A 23936-nucleotide genomic window follows, 5' to 3' on the forward strand; every position below is an offset into this window, starting at 1 on the left:
AAATGTCAACAAAGATATGAAAAAGCCGACAATATAATTAACAGGATCTAATTGACATCTATCTATATCTATATCTAATCTATATGTAATACTCCATGCAACAACAGTGGAATTCACTTTCTTTTCAAGTGCCCATAGAATATTTATCAAGGTAGACCATATCCTGGGCAATAAAAGAAGCCTCAATAAATTTATAAAAACTGAAATCAGAGATATGTTCTCTGTAATGGAATCAAACAAAAATAACAGATAACAGAATAATCTCTAAGCACTTGGAAATGAAACAACATATTTCTGAATGATCCATGGGTTAAAGAGGAAGAATCAAACAAAATTAAAAATACATAAAATTAAATGTATAAAGTAAATGCAGCATTCCAAACATGCAGCTAAAAGAGTGGGCATAGAGAAGTTTATTGCACTAAATGATAGAGGAAAGATGTCGAATCAATACCTCAATATATCAATCATACCTCAACAAAGCAGAAGAAAATCAGATTAAACCCAAAGCAAGCAAAAAGTAGCAAATTATAAAAATAAGGGCAGAAATTAATGAAATTGAAAACAGGAAAACACTAGAGAAAAATCAGTGAAACAAAAAGATGGTTCATTCAAAAATTAATACTACTGATAAGCTTCTAGTAAGACTCACAATAATAAAAATACAGAAGACACGAATCACTAATATCAGGAATGTAATGATATCATTACAGATTCAGCAGTCATTAAAAGGATTATAAAGGAATGTTAAAACTTTATGTTTTTAAATTTGACACTTTAGAAGAAATGGACCAATTCCTCAAAAGCTAAAGACTACCAAAATTTAACCAAGATGTCAATAATCTGAATAGTCTTATGACCATTACAAATATTAAAGGTGGTCAGACAGAAAAAAATCGAGAACCATATAATTTCACACATAGTGGGGCATAAAACTGAAAACAACAAATGAACAAGACAAACAAATAAACTCATAGACACAGACAACAGTTAGTGGTTATCAGAGGGAGAGGGGGAAGTAGATAAGGATAAAAAGCATCAAATACATGGTGACAGAACAAGATTTGACTTTGGGTGGTGAACACACAATGTGATATACATATGATGTAATATTGAATTGTACACTTGAAACCTATATAGCTTTTTAAATCAATGTCACCCCAATAAATTTAATTAAAAAAATAAAGAAATTGAAAGTGGATTTTTCAGAAACCTTGCAGGCCAAGAGAGAGTGAGATGATATTTTCAAAGTGGTAAAAAACAAAAAACTCTCCCAACCAAGACTACTTTAACCAGCAAAATTATCCTACAGAAACAAAAGAGAGATAAACACTTTCCCGGATAAACAGAAGGTAAGGGAATTCATCACCACCAGACATTCCTTACAGGAAATGCTAAAGGGAGTTCTTCAAGGTGAAATGAGAGGATGCTAATTCATGACATGAAACAAATGAAAATAGAAAACTCACTGGTAAAGTTAAGTATATAGTCAAATCTAGAATGTTCTGATACTGTAATGGTAATGTGAAAACCAGTTAACTCTAGTATAAAATTTAAAATAAAAATATTAATAATAACCATAGCTATAATAGTTTGTTAATAGAGACACAATTTTATAAGATATAAATTGTGACATCATAAACAAAATCTGAGAAGGATAATAAAAGGGTAGGGTTCTTTTATAAGATAGAAATTATTGGCTTAAAATAGACTGTTATAACTATAAGAGATTTTATGCAACCTCATGATAACCACAAAGCAAAAACCTCTAGTAGATACACAAAAAATAAAGAGAAAGTAATCAAAGTGTACTACTATGGAAATTCATCAGATCACAAAGAAAGACAGCAAGAGGAACAAAGGAACTACAAAACAACCAGAAAACAATTATCGAGGTGGCAATAATAAGGCCTTACCTATCAATAATTACTTTAAATGGAAATGGATTAACTTCTCCAGTCAAAAGACATAAAGTAGCTGAATGGATAAAAAACAAGATCCAACTATATGCTACTGACAAGAGACCCATTTCAGCTTTAAGGACATAGTGAAAGTGAAGGGTAGAAGAAGATTCCATTCAAATGGAAACCAAAAGAACATGGGTAGCTATACATCAGACTGAATAGACTAAGTCAAAAACTGTCATAAAAGACCAAAGTCATTATAAAATGATAAAGGGGTCAGTTTATCAAGAGGATATAATAATTGTAAATGTTTATGCACCTAACATCAGAGCACCTAAATATATTAAACAAATATTAATACATCTGAAGGGAGAAATTGAGACAGCAATACTCTAGTAGGGGACTTCAATACTCCATTTTCAACAATGGCTGAATTATCCAGACAGAAAATCAATAAGGAAACATTGGATTTGAACTACATATTAGACCAAATAGACCTAACAGACCTATATAAAATATTCCATCCAACAGCAGCAAAATACACATTCTTCCCAAGCAGACACAGTACATTCTCCATGATAGATCATATGTTAGGTCACAAAACCAGTTTTAACAAATTTAAGGAGGTTGAAATCACGTTGAGTATCTTTTCCAACCACAGTAGAATGAAACTAGAATCAGTAACAAGAGGAAAACTGGAAAAATTACAAACCTATGGAAATTAAACAACATACTTCTAAAACCAGTGGGTCAAAAAAGAAATAGGAAACAAAAATATCTTGAAATATTAAATTGTACAACTGAAACTTACTGGATAGCATTAACCAATGTCACCATAATAAAAATTTGATAAATAGGGAAAAAATGAAGAGTTAAGGGGGAAAAATATATTGAAATAAATGAAAATGGAAGTACAATATACCAAAACTTATGGGACACAATGAAAGCAGTTCTAAAAAGGAAGTTTATATCAATAAATGCCTACAATAAGAAAAAAGAAAGATCTCAGCTAACTTAACTTTATACCTCAAAGAACTAGAAAAGAGCAAATTAACCAAGTTAGAAGAAGGAAGGAAATAATATCAGCAGAAATAAGAGAAATAAGACTAAAAGAACAATAGAAAGATGAATGAAACTAGGTTGGCTTTTTGAAAGATAAAATCGACAAACCTTTAAGTAGACTGAAAAAGAGAAGAGTCAAAATCAGAAACGAAAGAGACATTATAATAGGAGCTACAGAAATATGAAGATTCGCGAGAGACTTATGAACAATTATATGCTAAGACATTGGATTACCTAGAAGAAATGGATAAATAACTAGAAACATACAATTTACCAAGACTACATCATGAAGAAATAGAAAACCTGAACAGACCAATACTGTAAGGAGATTGAATCAGTAATCAAAAACTTCCTAGCAAAGAAAAGTCCAGGACCAGATAGATGGCTTCACTGGTGAATTCTACCAAATATTTAAAGAAGAATTAATGTCAATCCTTCTCAAACTATTCCAGAAAATTGAAGAGGAGGAAACACTTTTAAATTCGTTTTATGAGGCCAGGCTTACCCTGATACCAAAGTCAAGAACATTATAAGGAAAGAACATTATAGGCCAATATCTGATGAACATAGATGCAAAAATCCTCAATGAAATACTAGCAAATGGATGATCAAGTGGGATTTTTGCCTAGGATGCAAGGATGTTTTAACATATGAAAATCAATAAACATGATATACTGTGTTAACAGAATGAAGACTAAAATTCATACGATCATCTCAATAGATGCAAAAAAGCATTGGACAAAATTTAACATTTGCACAATGAAAACCAATTTGTTGTATACACTTTAAATATATACAATTTTATTCATCAATTATACCTCAGTGGAGCTGACAAAAAAATTCATCTGTATGTATTACATTGCATTATACGTGTTGGAGAAATAAAAGAATTGGAGGATGTTTTCTGCCAAATAGGCTTTAATTTTTACAGTTTTAATTTCACATTATTTGAATTACATATATATTTGAGTATAATGGTTTACATATATATTTGAGTATAATGGTTTAAAGTGTAGTATTTAGATCTAGACACTGCCTATGTCTTTTAATTTTCATAATCCCAACATTGAAGTATGGCTTGGCTCTATGGTAGAGGAGCTTTTAAAAGCATTTTTTTAGGTGGGAGGTTCTGGAACTGTTGTGTGTGCTGTCCAGAAACAGAATAGGGAGAAACAGATACTACCAGAGAAGAGCCAGAAAGGAAAGATTTGGGCCCAGGGATGCAGTTTTTACAGGAAAAATTGAATTGCTCCTTTTTTCTTTCTTCTTTTTATTTTTTTAACTCTTGATTGTGGTAATAAAGAATGAACTCAAGCTCCAACAATAGATGAGTTGGGTGTCAGAATCTAAAATGCCAGTTTCCAAGCAGAGTTTAAAAACACATATGATCACAAGAAAATGCTGGCAGTGATTATTCTTGAGAAATAGGATTAAAGGAACTTGAAGAAGGGGTAGGAAGAGGGGATGTTACTTTTCATTTTGTCCTAGTAGAGGGTTTTTTAAAATAAAATGCTTTAAATGCTGTAAATATATGTTTAATTTTATTTATTCATCAACGCTTTCTTAGAAACTAACACATTTAAATTTTATATTTAATATTTATATTTAATATTGTTTATTTAACCCATCTATTATCTTCTGTTACATTTTCAGAACTGAAGGCAGAAGCTAGTCTAATGGACCAGATGAGTAGTTGTGATAGTTCATCAGATTCTAAAAGTTCATCATCTTCAAGCAGTGAGGATAGTTCCAGTGACTCAGAAAATGAAGATTACAGATCCCCTCCTTCTGATCCTGGGAATTATATCTCAGGACATCCTACTATGTCTGCCATGCCACAGTGCGAGATTCCTGAGATAGATGCTGGTCATAATAGATACAACAACAGTGGCCTTCTGATGAATACTTTAAGTAAGTATATGTAAGCATGAGTAATCGAAAAAGTAAGAATTCACAGTGAAGCCTTCTTGATTATGATCTAAAATTTGGATAAAGAGAAAAGACTCCTATTTTATTCACTTGACACTATTAACCATAACCTTTCTATTGCATTATTCATTTTCTAACAACTGTTACACACTGCCTTATTGACTTTTCTCCTATCTTTCTAGATACTTTTCTTTTTCTCTTTTACTGGTTTATAATCTTCTACTCAGTCATTAGAGCTGGAGTTCTTCAAGGCTTAATCATAGGTCCTCTTTTTCTCCTTATTCTTTCCCTAGATAATTTCTGTATTTCTGTTGCAATCAATAGATAACTTGTAAATTTGCATCTCTGACCCAGAGCTGTGAGCTCTAGATACATAAATCCAACATCATCTCTTAGTAAGAGGCATTTCAAATTCACTTTGTCTAAAACCAACTTATAATATTTGGCTAAGTGTTTTCTTCTTAGTGAAAGGCAGGATTCCTCTAATTATGGAAACCAGAAACCCGATTATATTCAAGGGTCGACTTTCTCTCTTTATAGTCCTTTACCTGTTTATTTTACCTCCTTGATATTTCTCAAATTCATCTACTTCTCTGCATCTCTACCACTATCATTCTAGTTAAATGCAATGACTTTTTGATTCACTTCATATCTACTCAAACCTGTTTTTAATCTATTATGTACATTGCAGCTAGATTGATCTTTTCATAATTCAGCTATAATTTGTCACCTCTTCTGTTCTGAACTTTTCAATAGCTTATAAATTCTTTTAGAAGAGCAACATAACACCTTAACATAATGGTATTGCTCCTCCTGTTCTAGCAACATTTGTCATCTTTTGCCACCCTACTCAAATACTTTCACCCACATCAGGACCCTTATACAGATGTCCATTTTGCCAGAAATACTTCCTTCTTTTCATATAGTTCACTTTTTCTCCTTTAGATTATAATTCGAGGTTTACTTTATCAAGAAAGCCTTCCTTGACCTTCTTGACAAGATCAGATCTCCCTTTTTATAGACTTTCAGAGTAATATCTTCTTTATATCAAATGTCACAATTGTCAATTTATATTTATTTGTGCGGTTTGCTTTCTTCTAAAGTATAAGCTCCAGGAGGACAGCAATCTTGTTTATTTTTGCTTATCATTGAATACTAGCTCTTAGCACAGTACCTGATACATAGGCGATGCTCAGTAAATACTTTTTAATGAAGGCATGCTGGTTGGTACTGTCTGGGGGAGAATGAGATTTTCTCTATGTTTAAAACTAATCACACTGTGTAAATTAATAATGATAAAGTAAGTAACTAGGAAAGACTGACTAGCTCTAGCCAAATAGCAAAACTAAACAAAAAAGGAGCCACAACTGGGTAGCAAAGAGTCAGAGTAAATTTATGAGTTAATTAGGGGCCAGGAAAGGTCTTTTGAACTTCTAATTATTTATTTCTTTAGTGCTGTTATTCCTAACTTGAGGGGTAAAATTGGAGCATCTGATTTCTCGAATGTTAGGATTATTAATATCTGAAATATTATCATTATTAACAAATTATAGGAGTAAAGCCATATGATTATTTCAACAAATTTGAATTTGACAAAATTCAATATTTATTAATTTTCAAATTTTACCAAAGGTCGAATATAAGGGAATTTCCTTAACTTTATAAAAGTTAATTATAAAAATCAGAACTACTGCCAACATGAGGTTAATAGAGACTAGAACCATTCCCATTAAAGTCAGGAACAAGGCAAGGAGGACTATTATGATTTCTATTGAGCATTGTTCTGAAGATTCTACCAAGTACAATGAAACAAGTAAAAGAAATGAGATATAAGAATCAGAAACAAGAAATAAAATGTTCCTTATTTGTAGATAATGTAAAATTGTCTACATAGAAAATCCAAGAGAATCAGCAAACTATAGAACTAAAATAATTGTGGATACATAAAGGGATATGCAAAAGTTACTAGTGATTTATTATACCGATAAAAACCACTTGGGATTCCTTTTAAAAATAGTGAATTTCTTTTCTTGATATAATTTATCCAAATTGGAGATTTCCTAATAAGAGGAAATAAACCCTCTCTTACTATTACTGCAATCATCCCATTTCTCAACCTTATCAAACCCAATAACCTCTTTAATGACAGATGTTTTAAAGTCCCTTTTACTATATTAAAATGAATTTCATAGCTTAGGTACATACATCTTTGAAAATAATTTAATGTAATATTAAGAAAAAATGAAAAAGTAATTTATAGTAAATGAATATATATTCTACTTTGTAAATGTTCAAACATGGATATACTAGAACACATAACAAAGTAGCCATATGTTTGCACTTTTAATGAATAAATTTGAATTAAGAGAAGCAAGACAACATTAAATTCGTATTGTCAATAATTTTTCTTTTATTTAATGTGTTGAAATAAAGACAAACATATATACTCATATATTTGCATATACAGGCAAGTGCTGAGCTGCTATATTGCTGAGCAGCATAGAGGTCGCTAATGTGTTTTCCAAAACAATTTCGAAAAGAAAATCTTTGTAAGGTTCTGAGAAAAAAAAAATAAGTCTTTTTTCAGTTTATATGGTAGTTTTATCTTTGTACAATTCAGTGAATTTTAAATCTGTACAAAAAAATACTTTTAGTTTATAAGACAAATGAAAATTCATAGACACAGACAACAGTTTAGTGGTTACCAGAGGAAAGGGGGGAGTGGGGGAGGTAAATAAGGGTAAAAGGGATCAAATATATATGGTGATGGAAGGACGTTTAACTTTAGGTGGTAATCACACAATGCAATACACAGATGATATATTATTAAATTGTACACTTGAAACCTATATAATTTTATTAACCAATGTCACCCCAATAAATTTAATTAAAAATGCAATTAAGTTCTGGCCTTAAAATTATAAACAGTTCTTCTCATACATGAATACCCTACTGGAGTTGCAAGTTGTATAGAATGTGGAAGAGGTCTTTATTGTACAAGACTGGCCCCAGCATTGCATGACATTTGGCATCCCTAAATTCTCCTCCCACTAAATGCTAGCAATCTGCAAATCATCTGGACAAGCAACTTCTCACATAAATTTCTGTAACATCTTCCAGGGGGCAGTATTGCTCTCATTGAAAACCTCTGATGTAGACTTCTGAATGCATGTGCCATCGGTAATCTCTTTTTTTTCCAAGTCATGATTACCATTTTGATTGAAAACATATTACCTGTACTAAGCATCTCATATTCAAAGGCTAATCTCATATCTTCAAAAATGACTGAGCATTTTAACAGCATGGAGATACTATGCATATAACCTCTATAATATGAAGTCTCTTGAGAAAAGTGGAACTCAGGATGTTTGGGTTTGTGTCACTTGAGAAAATCATATTACAGGCATCATATCAAGTTGAACAGTCTTATGCCATTAAATAGTTACATAACAAGTGGAAACTTAAGCCTTGAAAGCAATAAAATGGTCATGGGAACCAGTTGTACAAAAGAAGCTTTAGCAGATTTTTTTATCAAACGATATAATCAGTTCTGGAGTTCAAGTAGTAGACAGAGATATCATACAACAATTTATATATGGCCTAAAAACTATTCCTCTTAAATTGGTATCAACTTCAAAATATGCCAGCTTTTGTTGATTGTGGAGTAGTTAAAAAATACAATAATTTTTTTGAATACTTATAAATTTTTTTGAATACTTATAAATTTATTTCTTATTAGAGGACCAAAATTATACGTGGAAGACAATATAAATGCAAATGATAAGTATGCTTCATAATTATTAGAAAATGTTTAGAGAAGAACTTATGTACATACTGCATCACCATAGAGTTGTTATATTATTTCAGCAATATAAAACCTAGTGGAATTACTTTCATATAATTTTCTAAGAACTGAGGCATTTCTATAACATGCATAACTTGGGGGAGTTTTATGTTCAAACAGTGTCTATTATTGGTTTTTATTAATTCTGGATTTTTTTTGGTATTTATACTCTGTTTTATCTGGCTTATTTCACTTAGCGTGATTATGTCGAGGTCCATCCATGTTGTCGCAAATGGCAGTATTTCATCTCTCCTAATGGCTGAGTTATATTCCATTGTATATATGTACCACAGCTTCTTTAGCCAATCTATCGTAGGACACTTTGGTTGCTTCCATGTCAAGAATTTTTTAACTATTGTAATTCACTACCCAAATGATTTTATCCAATCTCATAGCTTCAAATAAACCCCTACAATCAATGATTCCCAAATCTTTATTTCCAGCTCTAGCCTTTACCTTGAGCTTCAGACTTGTATATCCAATTACCCTTGTCATATATACTTAAGTATTTACTAGGTATCTCAAATGTACCATGTTGAAAATTGAACTTGTGATTTTTCTCACACAGTCTTGTTCCTCTGGTGTTTCTCATCTCATTAAATTATACCACGATTTATTCAGTTGTTTAGATCAGAAATTTTGGAGGTCATTCTTCACTTTCTCTCATGCCCTAAATCCAGTGTTTTTGATAGTCTTATATTCTCTATCTTCAAAGCATAAATCTGACCACTTAGCACCACCTCCACCTGAACCACCTGAGTCAAAGCCAATGTTATTTCTTATGTGAAAAACTGCAATAGACTCATAACTGCTCTCCCTGATTTCATATTTCTTCCACACTATTGTAGTTTATTCACTGATACACAGTAGTGTCCAATTCAGTTGCTTGCTTAAAATTTTCTGATAAATTCCCATTATATTTCAAACAAAATTCAAAGTTATTACCATGACCTATAAACCATGGTCTTCGAATATCTTTCTGACCTCATTTCCTATCATTCCCTTTCTTTTCATTATATGCCAACCACAGCAACCTTCTTACAATCAGAGAACACAACAAGGATGCTTCTGCCGTGGAGTATTTGTATGTGCTGTTCTCTGAGCCTGGACAATTACCCCCCTCCATGTTTTCATTAGTTACTCTTTACATTTGAATCTCTGTTCAAATGTCACCCCTCAAGGAAGCCTTCTCAACTACCCTATCTAAAATAGCACCTCCCACCATTCTTCCCATGCCCATCTTCATTTTTTCATAGTATTTATCTCTACTTGACATATTATATATTTGTTTATTTGTTTACTGTTACCCCCACTAGAATGTAAATTTCATGACCATAAGCACATGGATGAATTACAAGAGGAATCAATGAAGAGTTACTATTAACAAGCATAATAATTTTCACAATTTTTAAGTAAACAAATTATATAACTTTTTTGCACTCTTTAAAATGATATAGTCTGATCTTCTAAATACATTTTCTCTCATTTCCTGATGTAATTAAATCAGTGGTCTAAAAAGGGTGATGTTGGTATGTGAAAGAACCCTGAAATAGATGCCAGGTAATACTAAAACTATGCTGAAGGTTGGTGGTGTATTTTTTCTTTACAGGCAGTATTAATTTGAGTTACTAATGATGTAATTAAATTGTATCACTGATTATTAATGATGAAATGTTGGCTAACCAGTATCACTTGAAATTTTTCTATAATATTTATGTTATCCAAGCATAAATATATTAAATATTAAAATATTAAATATTTAATTACAGTTTTGCTATTTTTTATTTTAGGAAATGATTTGCAGCTGAGTGACTCAGGAAGTGACAGTGATGACTGAAGAAATATTCAACTATAAATATAAAATTCACAAGATGTGATTATTTTATATTAAGAATAAAAATTTCTAAGACTGAGGAAAATATATCTTAACTTTAAATGATAAAATAAATTAAATTTGATTCAGAATTTTCAGTTGATGTTACATTTTTTTACCTTTTATGAGTATCAGTATTTTATTTCATCTTAAAACTTTTATGAGGTTTTACAGATGAGAAAACTGACTCAGAGGTTAGTAACTTGCCCGCATATTGTTAGTTAACAAGTGATAGATCAAGTGTTTTAGAGTTCAGTGCTCTGTTTTACCCCATTGCTCTCTCCAATTGTGAAATGTCAAAACTATTGATTTATAATAAATGTCTGTGGTTTTAATTATATCTCTGAGCCTTTTCTATCTCATATTTCTTAAATTTTTGTTGAAAATATATTAATTCCTCACAAAATTAAGCTATAATTTAGAGTAAAGTTGAAGCTAAAACAGTTGCTTTAATGAAACGACTGTTATAATATTTTTCATCATTTGCTTATTTTGCTTTTGAGAGAAAAACAAGCAGTTAATTGTTAAAGAGATAATATTTGCATCTATAATACTTTTTAATTTGAAGGAAATGATAAATATTAGATTATAGTTGAAAGCCTCCAACTACAGTATGCAGCCTTTCAGGTTTACTTCTTTCACTTAGTAATATGCACTTAAGTTTCCTCCATGTCTTTTTCATGACTTAATAGCTAATTTCTTTTTAGCATTGAATAATATTGCATTGTCTCCATGTACCACTTTTTACTCACATACTGAAGGGATCTTGGTTGCTTCCAATTTTTGGCAATTTTGAAACAATTTTTTATTCAGCTTCACCTCTTACCATAGAGATTTCTGTAGGTTTTTTTTTTTTTAATCCTTAAATTCTGGTTTTAACCTCTCCTACTTCTCTCTTTTCCCTGGCCTACCTTCAGCTAATCTGTGTCTTCACTTTTTCCTATTCATCAATACTCATGTGAAAACCACAACTGTGTCATTTATTACTTAACTAAAGCTAGATCAAATACTAAAAATCAAATAATCGCTTTCTACACTCACAAAACCTGTTGGGATTTTGTGTTGAAATTATAGGTTGATTTGGGTGGGGAATATTGATTGACATCTTTACAATATGAAACTTCAAAATCATGAGCATGAAGGGGGCTGGGGGAGGATGAAAAGAGTAAAAGAGGTCAAATACAAAGTGACAGAAGGAGACCAGACTTTAGCTGAACACCCAATAGAATATACAAATACTATATTATAAAGTTATATACCTGAAGTTTATATAATGTTATAACCAATGTTACCCCAACAAACTTAATTTAGAAAATAGTTTTTTAAATCCCTACCTAGATCTATTGAATAAGAATTTTCAAGGGAAAAACATATAAATTTGCATTTGTGTGTCTATGTGTATGCATACATATACATACATTACATATTTATATATGTGAATTTACATAAATGGCTCATTATCAAGGAAGTTTAGTTTACACAGGACAAGATTAAGATTTCTTCCATCTCTGATATTATTTGATTCTATGAATACTAGCATTATATTGCCATAATAAAAAGAATTTCATCAAAAAGGCGAATCAGAGAACCGAAGTCAATACTCCAAAGTTTGGTATTTTGGGTACCTACGAGCACAAACGAATTGGTTCATCGCATATAGGTGCTGTTTCATCTGCTCTACCAGATCAAATGCCATTCTAGGTACAAGGCTAGAGCTGGGAGAGCCATTGACATAATTAGATCTGCAAGACATCTGTGCCTCTAGTGGTTAACTTGACTGATAACTTCTGACTGTTGATTTGTTTTGCATCCAGAGTCATTAACCAAACCAGAAAGGGCAATACTTCCTGAAAGAATAACTACAGCTTAATTATTAACGCCACTGTCAGAAATAAAGCTGGACTTTTTGGGTAAATGTTGGTGGGAGAGAAGGGGGATGCGTGTAATCAAAACAGAAGACATGGTCAAAGTCTGAAGTAGAGTTTAGGGAGGAAAGGGTAGACTTTTCCTGGTTTAATATGTCAATATATTACTCAAATGGGTAGTGTAAGAATTTTGTTAGGGATAGAGTCATAGTTTCCCATATTCTCAAAAACAAAATTCATTTTCCTGTTTGCTGACCTTCTTGTTGGTTTTCTTTTTTCTTATAGCTCTCTGACCATTCTTTTGTTTTCTTTTGACTGACATCTAGACAAACATCCCACTCTTTTGTTCTTTTACAAAACTCTTTGACTTAGCAAAAATAATACTGTATAAAATGCATCTATCATCATCATACTTGTTCTTGTTCTTCTTCTGATAAGGACTAAATATATTCTAGAGTCATTTGAGAGTCCATCCACTGAAATACAAAATTTTTTTTTGCAGTAGTGCCCAGAAAGTAATTGGTTCATAAGTTTTGCTAAAATTAAATTTTATTTATTAAAGAAATGATGGATTTAACCTAAAGTGATAACACAGGGCACAAATTTAGCGAAGAAGAATGATTCCCAAATGTACATCACCAATCCTTCTGTCTGATTTTCTTTAGCCACACCTTTTTAATTGCTTATAAGATATTTCTAATTGAACTTTATTATGTTGAAAACCAAAATCAGCATTTTCTCTGTCTTCAATTTTGTGTTGACTGTCCTTCAAAGCGTTTGGATTTACTAATACTGATCTTTCTTATCTGCCACCTACCGGCCACATGACTTTGGACAAATTACTTAGCCTCTTGGGACTTTCATTCCTATAAAATGGGGGTAGTAATAAGAATTAGAATAGGTAGATAGATAATATATATGTAATTCATTATAGGTGTTCAGTAAATGGCAGCAATTTTATCCTAAAATCAATGTTTAAATCTATGCTGAGGGATTGTAGTCTTAACTATTCTGCATTCTTTTGCAGTTCTACAGCATTATCTTACCCCATCTTGTGATCTGTTGTTCTTACTTCCCTATGCTTTACCTTTACTTAATTATTCTTTTGAATTAGTCTCTGTGACCCAACTCTTTCTTTTCCTATGGCTTTGTGCTTTGCTCTGGGCTAGGCAGCTGCCGAAGGCAACACCCATAGGGTTAAACCTAGTTGCTGAAGCCACCCCCCTTCCCCTCCCAATCCCCCTTTTCACTGTAGGCTGGCAGCTGTCCCAAGTGCCTACCGAAGCCAAATGCTTGAGGAGAGAGAAAGGAGCCAGCTATGAATCCTTTCCAGAAAAACGAGTCCAAGGAAACTTCTTTTTCACCTGTCTCCACTGAAGAGGTACCACCTCGACCCCCTAGCCTTCCAAAGAAGCCAACTCCGGTGAGTCTCCAGATTCACTTTTATCTCCAATAGGAACAGACTCACTCTTTTGCTTCTCTGCTTTGGTCTCTTCTGCTGAGCTGTATTAGGTGATTAAAAACTATTCTTTCTTGGAGTTAAAATTAACCTGAAAACCAAATCTAAAAAGAATCTTGCTTTACTTAGGAGAGAAAGCAGCAGCAAGAGGTTGTCAAAGTTCTTCGCTTGGGATCCAGAACTTTGCTGCATTTCTTTGTATATTCTGAGTTTCCCTGGGTGAAGGGGGAAAAAAAGCAGTTTGAATGTCCAGGGAAACTTGGCAAGCACTCCTGTCTAGAGAACTGTGTGTGATTGTTCTTTCTTTACCAATATAAAAATTCAGCCCTGAGTTCCTCCTGCATGCAGAGTCTTATGCTGGACACCAACAGGAGGTTTAGAATAAATCTAGTCTTTCTTACTATGTGTTCCAGTTTACAGTGGGAAACAGGACAGAGAAACAAAGAAGTAATAATAATGTTTTGAATTATAGACATTATACACTCCTAAATTTATTATCTCATTCAATTCTCACATTAAAGTCCTATAGTGGAGAAAATTATAGTAATAATAGCGACTATTTACTGAGTTCTTAATATGGGCCAAGGTGATAGTATTCTCATTTCTTTGCAGTAACAGAACTGAAATAAAAAGACAGGTGAAATGACATGGCCAGGGTCAGTGTGTTAACACAGCTGGTGACAGTGATACGTAGCTAGTGAAAGTGTGCTGGTAAATTTCAGATTATATAATTCTCAAGCTGAGCTTGAAAGGTGAGAAGTCAGTTCATTGTCTTTCAAGTGAGTTACCATCATACATTAACATTTATTAATATTTAGGAGAGTCATTTATATCTATTCTATTTCATATGGGTAAAAGAATGAAAACATTAAATTTATTACCTTATTTAGTTATATCTTTCTAGTCCAAAAATATTTAAGGCTGCTTACAAAGATATGTAAATTTCTTATGAAATAAGAGGCAATATAAATCTCATGATAAGATATAACTCTCCCAAGGACAGATATCTTCATTCCCCCTCTCATGTCGAGCTATCATAATGAGTCAGGATTTGAAATAAAACATGACATTCCTTATATTCTGACTGATATAGTGCATGAAATAACATAGTCCTTTTAATGTCCAATAGCATTAAGAAGAAAACGTTATTGAATATCCTTCATGGGAAGAATGGACATTAATTTTATAAGATTTAAGAACTCTCTGCCCAAGGTCAAGGTGATCAATCAGCTTACCTCTAGGAATCTCTATTGGGCTGTTAGCCTGGCTCCAGCAGCCTCTGAATGAGAAGCCATCATATTACCAGGATTCCTCTCAGCATGGTGAAAAGAGCAGGTGGGGACAAGAGAGGTTAGTGCTCACAGTGGAGCTAAGCAGGTTACTGACATATGAATGTAACTGATTGGACATCAAGTGCTCCATAGGTCACCCCTTTGTTCTGTTCCTAGAAATAAGTATGATTATTCTGCCCAGAGCCTCAGGCTTTTCAGTTAGTAGTTGTGGGAAGATAAGCAGGTCTTGTGTCTAAGATCAAGAAATGTCTGAGCAGTGCCATGTTAAATGAATGAGGAACAAAGTAATATTCAGAATAGCTTCTATCACTCCTAAATCAGCAATGCAAGCATTTTAAGTATGATAATAGCTGTTTCATGAAGAGTAGATAGCGTTGCTTCACATTACCTATCGTGGTGATTTAAAATAAATGATTTTTTCTGTTGTGGAATAGTCTAGTAGTTTAAATTGGGAGAGGGGATGGAGCTCCTGGTTGAACTATTGTCTTTCTGTTTCATAGAAAATCTGTGGCTCGAACTATCCCCTGAGCATCGCCTTCATTGTGGTGAATGAATTCTGTGAGCGCTTTTCCTATTATGGCATGAAAGGTAATTTTGTGTCTCAAAGTCTTGCTCTTCACTCATTTGCACCCCATGTTTGTAACATCTGGTCTTCTTGTATGCACTTCTTTCCCTTATCCATTCTTTCTGACTTCATCCAAATTGGTCTTTTCCTTTGGCCAGGGCTGCCAATAAATGCCTCATGGGGTTTCACCTAGTAATTCATACAGGCGAAGAACAAAAAGGCCTAATAGAAACCAGAACACAGGCTGTGAGAATATAAGTGGAAAAACACTCATCATCTGAGTTCCAGTATTCATATCTGTTCCTCATTTCTTTGAATTGGATTGTTGCTGGGAAGGAGAAGGAAGGGATTTTGGAAGAAGCACCATGTTATCTTTGTGATTGGCCTAAGCGATACTATGTGTGCACATAGACTGAAAGGAGGAGTATTGTATTTGTACACACCCCATTCACAATATAAGCATCACAACATAAGCATCATTCCATTCACAACTTCTATGGGCCCTGCTTCTACTGGCAGTCACCCCTCAGTCACTTCAGTGATAGACGTATCGAAGGTCGAAATCAGCTTCAAAGACCAGAAATCAAATGCACTTTCTCCCTAAGTCACTTTAATTGTGTCTTATTTTGCCTCTCTCTCTCTCTTTTTTTTTTTTTTTTTTTGCCTCAGCTGTGCTAACCCTGTATTTCCTGTATTTCCTGCACTGGAACGAAGACACCTCCACATCTGTATACCATGCCTTCAACAGCCTCTGTTATTTCACTCCCATCCTGGGAGCAGCCATTGCTGACTCATGGCTGGGAAAATTCAAGTAAGGAAGATGGAAGATCACGTCCCCAGAAGCTTCACAGATTAATTGTGCAGAGGTTATCAGTTCTAGCCTCTTCTTCCAAGCAAGAACATATGTCATCCATGACAAATAAGAATCTCTCTAAGACTGACAACACAGAAAAGCTATATCTCTTCATTATTAGTTTTTCCAATATTTTTTACATCTTTTTCAGTAAGGAGTTGCTTTGTTTTTCTTAAATCTAATTTTAATCTTCTATTCTATAGTTTAGACCAATTCTTGTTTTAATCTCAGTAGCAATAAAGATTGCTACTCACCAGAAAATTTATAATTTTAGAGACTTCAATGTCATTATTTGATCTATTCTCCATATTAAATCATCCCAACTCCTTTAGTATCTTCTTATGGGTCCCTCTTTTCAGCTCTTTTACCCTCTTTTTCTTTTCTCTAAACTCTTTATGCAGTTTCCTTCTTAAAAATATAGTTTTATGAGTTAGACTAATCGTCTTTTCAGTTCAGTATCTTTTGAGTCCCTGAAAATAGCACCAAGAGAGAATTATAGGATAATGTTATAGTTGTCCCCTGTAACATTATTCTCATAGGCTAAAAATGGATCTTAGATATCGATCACCTAGTTATTTTCTATGGACTTGTCATCTAGGGATTTGTCTAAATCAGCATTTCTCAAAGCACATTCTGTTGAAAATCAGTTACATAGGACATAATGAGTGACAATATGTAAGAAGTTAAAGATTTCATGGTCAAAATAAGTTTAGAAATGCTAGGCTGAACGAAGCTAAAAATGTTTCTTTACTGCATGACTCCTTGTAGCTTTTAACATGCTAATATGCATTGCAAAATCTTGAAGAAAAGGTTAGGGCACATAGTGTTTCCCAAACTTGTTTGATCATGGAATATTATTTCAGAGTATCTTGTAGACCTAGTGTTTCAAGGAATCCTCTTTAGTAAAAACTGGTTTATAACTCACTTTGGCCTCAATATATTCATTGTTCTAAAGTGTTTAATCAGCACCTTCTCTGTAGCTACAACCACAACATAGTACTAAACACATTTTGACTTGAGAGAAGAGAGATGGTGGGCGAGATCTATGTTTGCTTCTTGTGTAATATTAGTTACCAAGTCCATCCAGATAGGGTTGGTACTATTTGCAGAATAAACAGTATAAGCTGTGGTCTCTATTCAGTTATAGAATAAAAGACTTATATACATGACTTGTACTTTATTCTTTAAATGACTTCCTTTAAAATTGAAGACATATAGCTCTGAGATTTGGTGAACAATAGCTTCCCACCTATTTCAGGAACATTTAACAACCTCCATTTATGCCCTTAATCATGAGCCTTTTTGAAGTATTCTTTAATTTTTTAATTTTATTTTTTTCTTGAGGTTTATTTAAAGTACACAAATCCAAAAATCTTAAATATACAGTTTGATGAATTTTAACATATGTAACGCATTTATCTAGATCTCTCTCCCTAGGGTTTTTGTACTGTCAATAGTCCCCTCTCTTGCCTTCAAATTCTCCCTCAGAGATAGTCATTTTCTCTACCTAGAAGCAGGTACAAATTTCTGATAGCTTTAAACAAACTGTTAATCCTCCTTTTCCTGTCTTCTTTGTCTTATTACAATTATCTCCAAATTTTAAAAAGAATCATCTGTATGTTGTCTTTCTTTCTCATTCTTCATTATTATTCCTTCAGGTAGAGTAATATAATGTACTGCAATAGAATCCAATTAAATTCAATTTAATCTGATCAGGTTAATTCAATAAATGTTAACCAAATATCTTCTATTTGAAGAAACATGGGGGATAAAGAGATGAATAAGAAATAAATACCTGCTTCACATTATTCATGTTCAACTAGCTTTAATGCAGAGCAGATTGTGGTAAGTACAATAAAATATAGCATAAATCATCTCTTTATCCTATTGAAATTCCTCTCTCTAAGATCATTGACAGCGATCTCTTTGTTAACAAATTCCAGGGGTCTTTTCTAATAATTATTACTCACTTTGAACTTGTTTTTACATTACAGTTTATTTATCATTCCTATATTCTTGAAACTTCCCTGTGCTTCTTTAACACTGTGTTTTCTAGTTCTCTTCCTCATACTTTTTTAGATTCTTCCTTATTTGGCTTCTCTTTTGCCTTTTATTTACTTCACTGTTTTCTGAATGTAGTCATTTCCCTAGGGTTTATTTTTTACTCTTTTCTCTTTTCCAGATTCTCTTTTAGCAAACCCTATGTTGTCAATATTAGTTATTGCAGATAGCTCTTCAAACTATGTAATCCTAACCTGTCATTCAGGTTCTATTATGCATTATAACTGCATATTGACATTCATCTCCTGGATGTTTCACTTTATCCTCATTTCCTAAACTTGTTCTTTCTTCTAGCTTCTCTATACACCCACATTCAATCAGTTATCAAATTCTACCGATTCTATTTCTATAATATCTCTCACATTTAGCCCTCTTCAACAGTGAAACTCACTACCATTACTTGCCACTACTCTAGTTTTGGTCTTCATTACCTCTAAATTGGGCTATTGAAATGGATACCTAAAATGTTATCATTGCTTCCCACATCCTTTTCTTATAGTTGAACCTCTACACTAATGTCAAATTAATCTTCCTAACAGAAATCTTTGTTCACATTACTACTCTGCTCAAAATTTTCTGCTAACTAACCCATTGTCCACTAATGTCATCTCAACTGACCTTTCTGCTCCTATTGTCATACTTACTCCCTTTCAAGAATGATTACTAGAGAAAAATAGAATATTACTAATATTTCCCTCACTATGGCCAGTATGTCTTTTTCATGTCTGCTTGCACTGTTTCTATTTCATGGAATCTCCTTCCCCCTATTCTTCATTGTCCTAACCCAATAAGGCTTAGTTCAAATGCCACCTATGCTATGTAGTATTCTCTGTCTCTCACCTTTCCCCACTAGCCAGAAATAGTCTACTCTCCTGTGAACTCTTTATTTTTTTACCCTCATATGACATTTACCAAACTCTATCTTGTCATAATTATTCGTGTATAAATCTAATATCTTCTTCCAAATACTTATTAGAGAACAAAACCTCCTTTATATTTTTAATCACAACACCTAGAAGAGTGCCTGATAAATATTTCAATGAATAAATTTATTCATCCTCAGATATTCAGATGTAGGCACAAGACTGAGGATAAGTGTGGGCAGGAATGAAGATGACTTTTATCTCTAGTGTTGGTTTTTATGAACTGTGACCCATGGCTATCAGTCTGGACTCACCTTGACAGTCACTACAACCATTCTCTTAAATGTATTTATTGCCAAATATGCTTCTGGATATCTCTCTACACTTCTCTTTTCTCTTTCTCTGAGTAAGCTCCTCCTATCATTTTTGTCTTATCAGAGCTGACTCTCTTCATGATAGGTCTCTTCCTCTGCCATCACTGTACCTTACTTCTCAGCTCCTAAGCTCTACTTAAAAATAGCTCTGGTGATGAGATAAAATTTAAAAGTTCTTCCTCTTCCCTTTTCTTTTTCCACATTAACTTGTTCATGATAAAACTGAAGGAACACCAGACTATGAGTTAGAAAGCAGAAGTTCTAACCTAACCCCAATGAATACTAAATGGAACATCACTTTATGAATGTCCTTTAATGTGTCTGAATTTCACTTTCTCCATTTGCAAATGAAAGATTGATCAAGTCTATCTAAAACAGTTATGTGTCAAATGATTGGAATTACAAAGACGCCAATGATCCCACTTCAAATGTAGAATTTCCAAGCCTGTTAACTTCTTTCTCCTTTTGTTTAAATTGCCTGTCAGTAGCATCCTCTCTTATATTCTTCATAACCTAGATTAATTCCCTGAGTCTACCACCTAGAAGGCTGCCTATTTTCCTCTACCAGCGGCCCCCCAACCTTTTTGGCACCAGAGACCAGTGTTCCTATGAGAATCTAATGCCTGATGATCTGAGGTGGAGCTGAGGTGGTGATGCTAGTGCTGGGGAGTGGCTGCAAATACAGATGAAGCTTTGCTCGCTTGCTAGCCACTCATCTCCTGTTGCGCAGCCTGCAGCCCAGGGGTTGGGGACCCCAGCTCTAAGCCACTTACACTTCTCTCATTCATTTTGTCCAATAATCTGATAATGCTCTGATCTCCCTACTCAGATTCTATTACTTCAGCTCAGACTCCTTTTGATTTTTCTGATGATTTAGTGTAGATCATCTCTTTTGGGTTCATGAGAGCTGGCCTTTTTTCAGTCTCTTTTCATTCCTTTTCTTTCTGTTTATTCTTTTTATTCCAACAAAGATAACTTTCCTCTAGAAGATTACAAAACCTTTTGCAAAAGCCTGTCCCCTCCTTCTGATATTAAGTAACCCTAGATTAGTCACCCAACTTCTTATCCCCCACTTGTCATTATAAACCTAAGATTCCTTCCCTGGAGAGCTAGCCTAGGAAGATTAGGCATTTAGAAGAGAAATCCACAACCTAAAATTTCTGGTGTCTCCAGCCTCTCTTTGATAACTTCATTCGATTCTTTATAGTGCACATCGGTATATAACACTTTAAAATCACAGATGTAAAATATATAATATCCAAGGTTCCTTCTAGTACTAACATTCTACTTATATACAAAGAGAATGCTAGTGTGGTAATATACATGAAGAGTATATTGTACATGTGGTAGTGTGCCATATTTCAATGTGTATATTTCTACATATGTTCTTACTGGAAATTTTCACTCTTTTACTTTCTATTTGCCATTCAGATTTTTTGGAAAAACAACCACCAGGAAGTCCCTACCAGCTGCATGATCTTTATCATAGACAGTCTATTGAAAGTCCCTGGCTCCTTCCTTACCCTTGGTAACTTGTCTATGAGGAAACTGTGGCAGGGATAACAATTAACCCAGGTATTCAAGTGACCGGGCTAAACCTAAGAGCCCTTTACCTCTCCATATATCTCAGTGGTAGGGTTTAAAGAAAGTTCTTTGTGTTGGCCGTTTCTTTTTCCTCTTTAACTGGAGTTCTTCCTTGACTCCTATCAATTTTTAGAACCAAAGACATTCCTTGAGAAAAACATCTCAAAGTATCCTGTTCTTCTGGTTCTCTTACTTTAACACATCATCACTCACTACAGATTTATCTTGGTCTTGGTATATATGTACTAGAGCAGGGATGCTTTGTGTATGTGTGGAATGAGAAGGGGAAGAGAGGTCACGTATGAGAAAGGAGCTTGAAGGGAATGCTCATTATCTCTAACACTACAGGATACAGAGTTCCCCTCTCTTTCTTTTCCTAGTCTGTTTACGTCATTGACCATGTTATTTCTACTTGCATATTTCAGGTAACTTTTTCCTCCTCTACTACTTCCTCCTCCTGCTTTATTTATCCTGGCACTAAGAACAGTATGAACTCTGGGTCTATATTATTCAAGTTTCCGAATTCTGTTTGTAGACTGACTGATGTAACTCTCTCAACAGAACAATTATCTATCTTTCCTTGGTGTATGTGCTGGGCCATGTGATCAAGTCCTTGGGTGCCTTACCAATACTGGGGGGACACATGGTGCACACGTGAGTAAAATCATGGAATAAACTGAACCGCTTTTCTTTAATTAGGTAAATGTTTCACACATTCGTTACACATTTTTTTTTTAATCAGAGGTGTCCTTTTATTTTCCACCTTTCTGTTTTATTACTAAATTGGTTAAGAAAAAAAATCATTTTATAACCAGTTGAACTCTTTCCTACTTTATCCGAGCTCATTCGTATTTATTAAGTATTTGTGGACTTGTAAAATACCTAGTTAGTATCTCCTTCATAAAAACTCATCATATGCTTGAAGAAAATCATTAAAACCTTTATGCCCTCCATATTCTCTCACCTAATCACCTAACCATGCATCTATACTTTACCAGGGTTAAAAAAACAGTCTGTTAATATTTCCTTATAGGACATTGTAGAAGTCATATTCAAAGCTTGAATTATTTCTATTTATATGTAGTTCCACATATTCCGATTGCTTTATCCATTTTTAAAGCTATTGATGTTTACAGTGCAAGAAACATTTGATAAATTTTGTTGTCTATTGGTTCAGTTCATATAGAGGATTACAGTTGTTCAAGAAGCAGGTCATATGTATTTGTGTTTATAATGTGCCTATTACATGTATTTATCCAATGAGTTAAGAATTTTGTTTGAAATTTAATAAATATTAGATACTTCCTTATTGATGTCCCATCAAAAATTAGTGATACTTCTCCTACTAATTATGATAAATTTTAACATTTTGTTTTCTAGTTAGTGAGGGTATGTGTTGTAAGAGTTCAGAAGATCTTTCTATTGAAGTGTCCCTTTGACTAAGACAACATGGAGAACCAGAGCTTTAATTTTAAAGTTCCTTCAGTATCTGCTTCTGTCTGTTGTACACAAGGGGTAAATGGAAATATCAGGGACAAAATTTTCCCATGTAATAATTACTTTCTGGCAGTGGCTCAGGGTTGTAAAGATCACAAGTGCTACCAAGTCTTCCTTATCAGTGAAGGCAGATGAAGAGTGCCCACAGATTAGAAATGTAAAGGAGACCTTTGCCCTTGTATACTTTCTTAAATTCTTATAGCTCTATATTCAATTTCTACTGTTGTTTTTAATATCAATATGGTTAGTATCCTCACCTCTCCATTTCAGAGTCCTGTCATTGATTGGCCTGAGTCTAATAGCTTTGGGGACAGGAGGTATCAAACCCTGTGTGGCAGCTTTTGGTGGAGACCAGTTTGAACAAAAACATGTGAGTCCTGTTATTCCTGTATTTTCAAGAATGTAGAGCAGGCTTTAGAAAAGGTGCCTGAGCGGTAGCCGTTTGCCAAGATTAAAGTAATTCACTGGTAAGATGATATCTAAGGAGTTATGTTCCATTCTGGGTACTGGTTGTTAACAGAAAGAGAAACTGGAGTACATTCAAAGGAAAGTGACCATGGTGGTGGTTGGACTAAAAGACATATCTTATGAAGAAAGGTTGAGCGAAATGGAGATTTATCCTAGATAAGATAAGAATGAAAGAGAATATCATAGCTCTCTATAGATATTGGACAGATAATTAAACCTGAGACCGAATGAGTGAAAGCCATAGGAAACTAGTATTTTGCTTGACAGAAGGAAAAACTTCAAATAGTCAGAGTTTGAAGTAGTGAGTTCACTCTCATTTGAGGTATTTAAGAAGAAATGTAGTAAGCACTTTGGGAATAGGAGAGGATGAATGGTGTAGAGATGATTTAGCATCTCTAGCTTTGAGATTCCATGAAAGGAGAAAATGACCATTTGGAATAAAA

The 23936-nt window shown here is 33.6% G+C and overlaps 2 protein-coding genes across 3 annotated transcripts in view; both read left to right on the forward strand.

The window, feature by feature from the left end:
* Positions 1-10952, forward strand: part of EAF2 (ELL associated factor 2) — a 32736-nt gene extending 21784 nt beyond the window's left edge. Inside the window, exons 5-6 of the mRNA XM_039843167.1 lie at positions 4620-4877; positions 10530-10952. Of these exons, the coding sequence (XP_039699101.1) occupies positions 4620-4877; positions 10530-10576 (305 nt within the window). The 3' untranslated portion in view covers positions 10577-10952. The remainder of the gene's footprint in view (positions 1-4619; positions 4878-10529) is intronic.
* The window catches only part of SLC15A2 (solute carrier family 15 member 2), a 49685-nt gene continuing 30490 nt past the window's right edge, over positions 4742-23936 (forward strand). Inside the window, exons 1-6 of one of the 2 annotated variants that reach the window (XM_039843155.1) lie at positions 4742-4877; positions 13733-13900; positions 15729-15816; positions 16463-16604; positions 22090-22182; positions 23296-23395. In XM_039843155.1, coding sequence (XP_039699089.1) covers positions 13796-13900; positions 15729-15816; positions 16463-16604; positions 22090-22182; positions 23296-23395 — 528 coding nt within the window. In that variant the 5' untranslated portion in view covers positions 4742-4877; positions 13733-13795. Of the gene's footprint in view, positions 4878-13732; positions 13901-15728; positions 15817-16462; positions 16605-22089; positions 22183-23295; positions 23396-23936 lie in introns of those variants that run through there. The other variant, XM_039843156.1, reaches the window with a different exon arrangement.

The sequence above is a fragment of the Pteropus medius genome, unplaced genomic scaffold (genome assembly GCF_902729225.1).
Source record: "Pteropus medius unplaced genomic scaffold, Ma_sr-lr_union100, whole genome shotgun sequence".
Classification (NCBI taxonomy): domain Eukaryota; kingdom Metazoa; phylum Chordata; class Mammalia; order Chiroptera; family Pteropodidae; genus Pteropus; species Pteropus medius.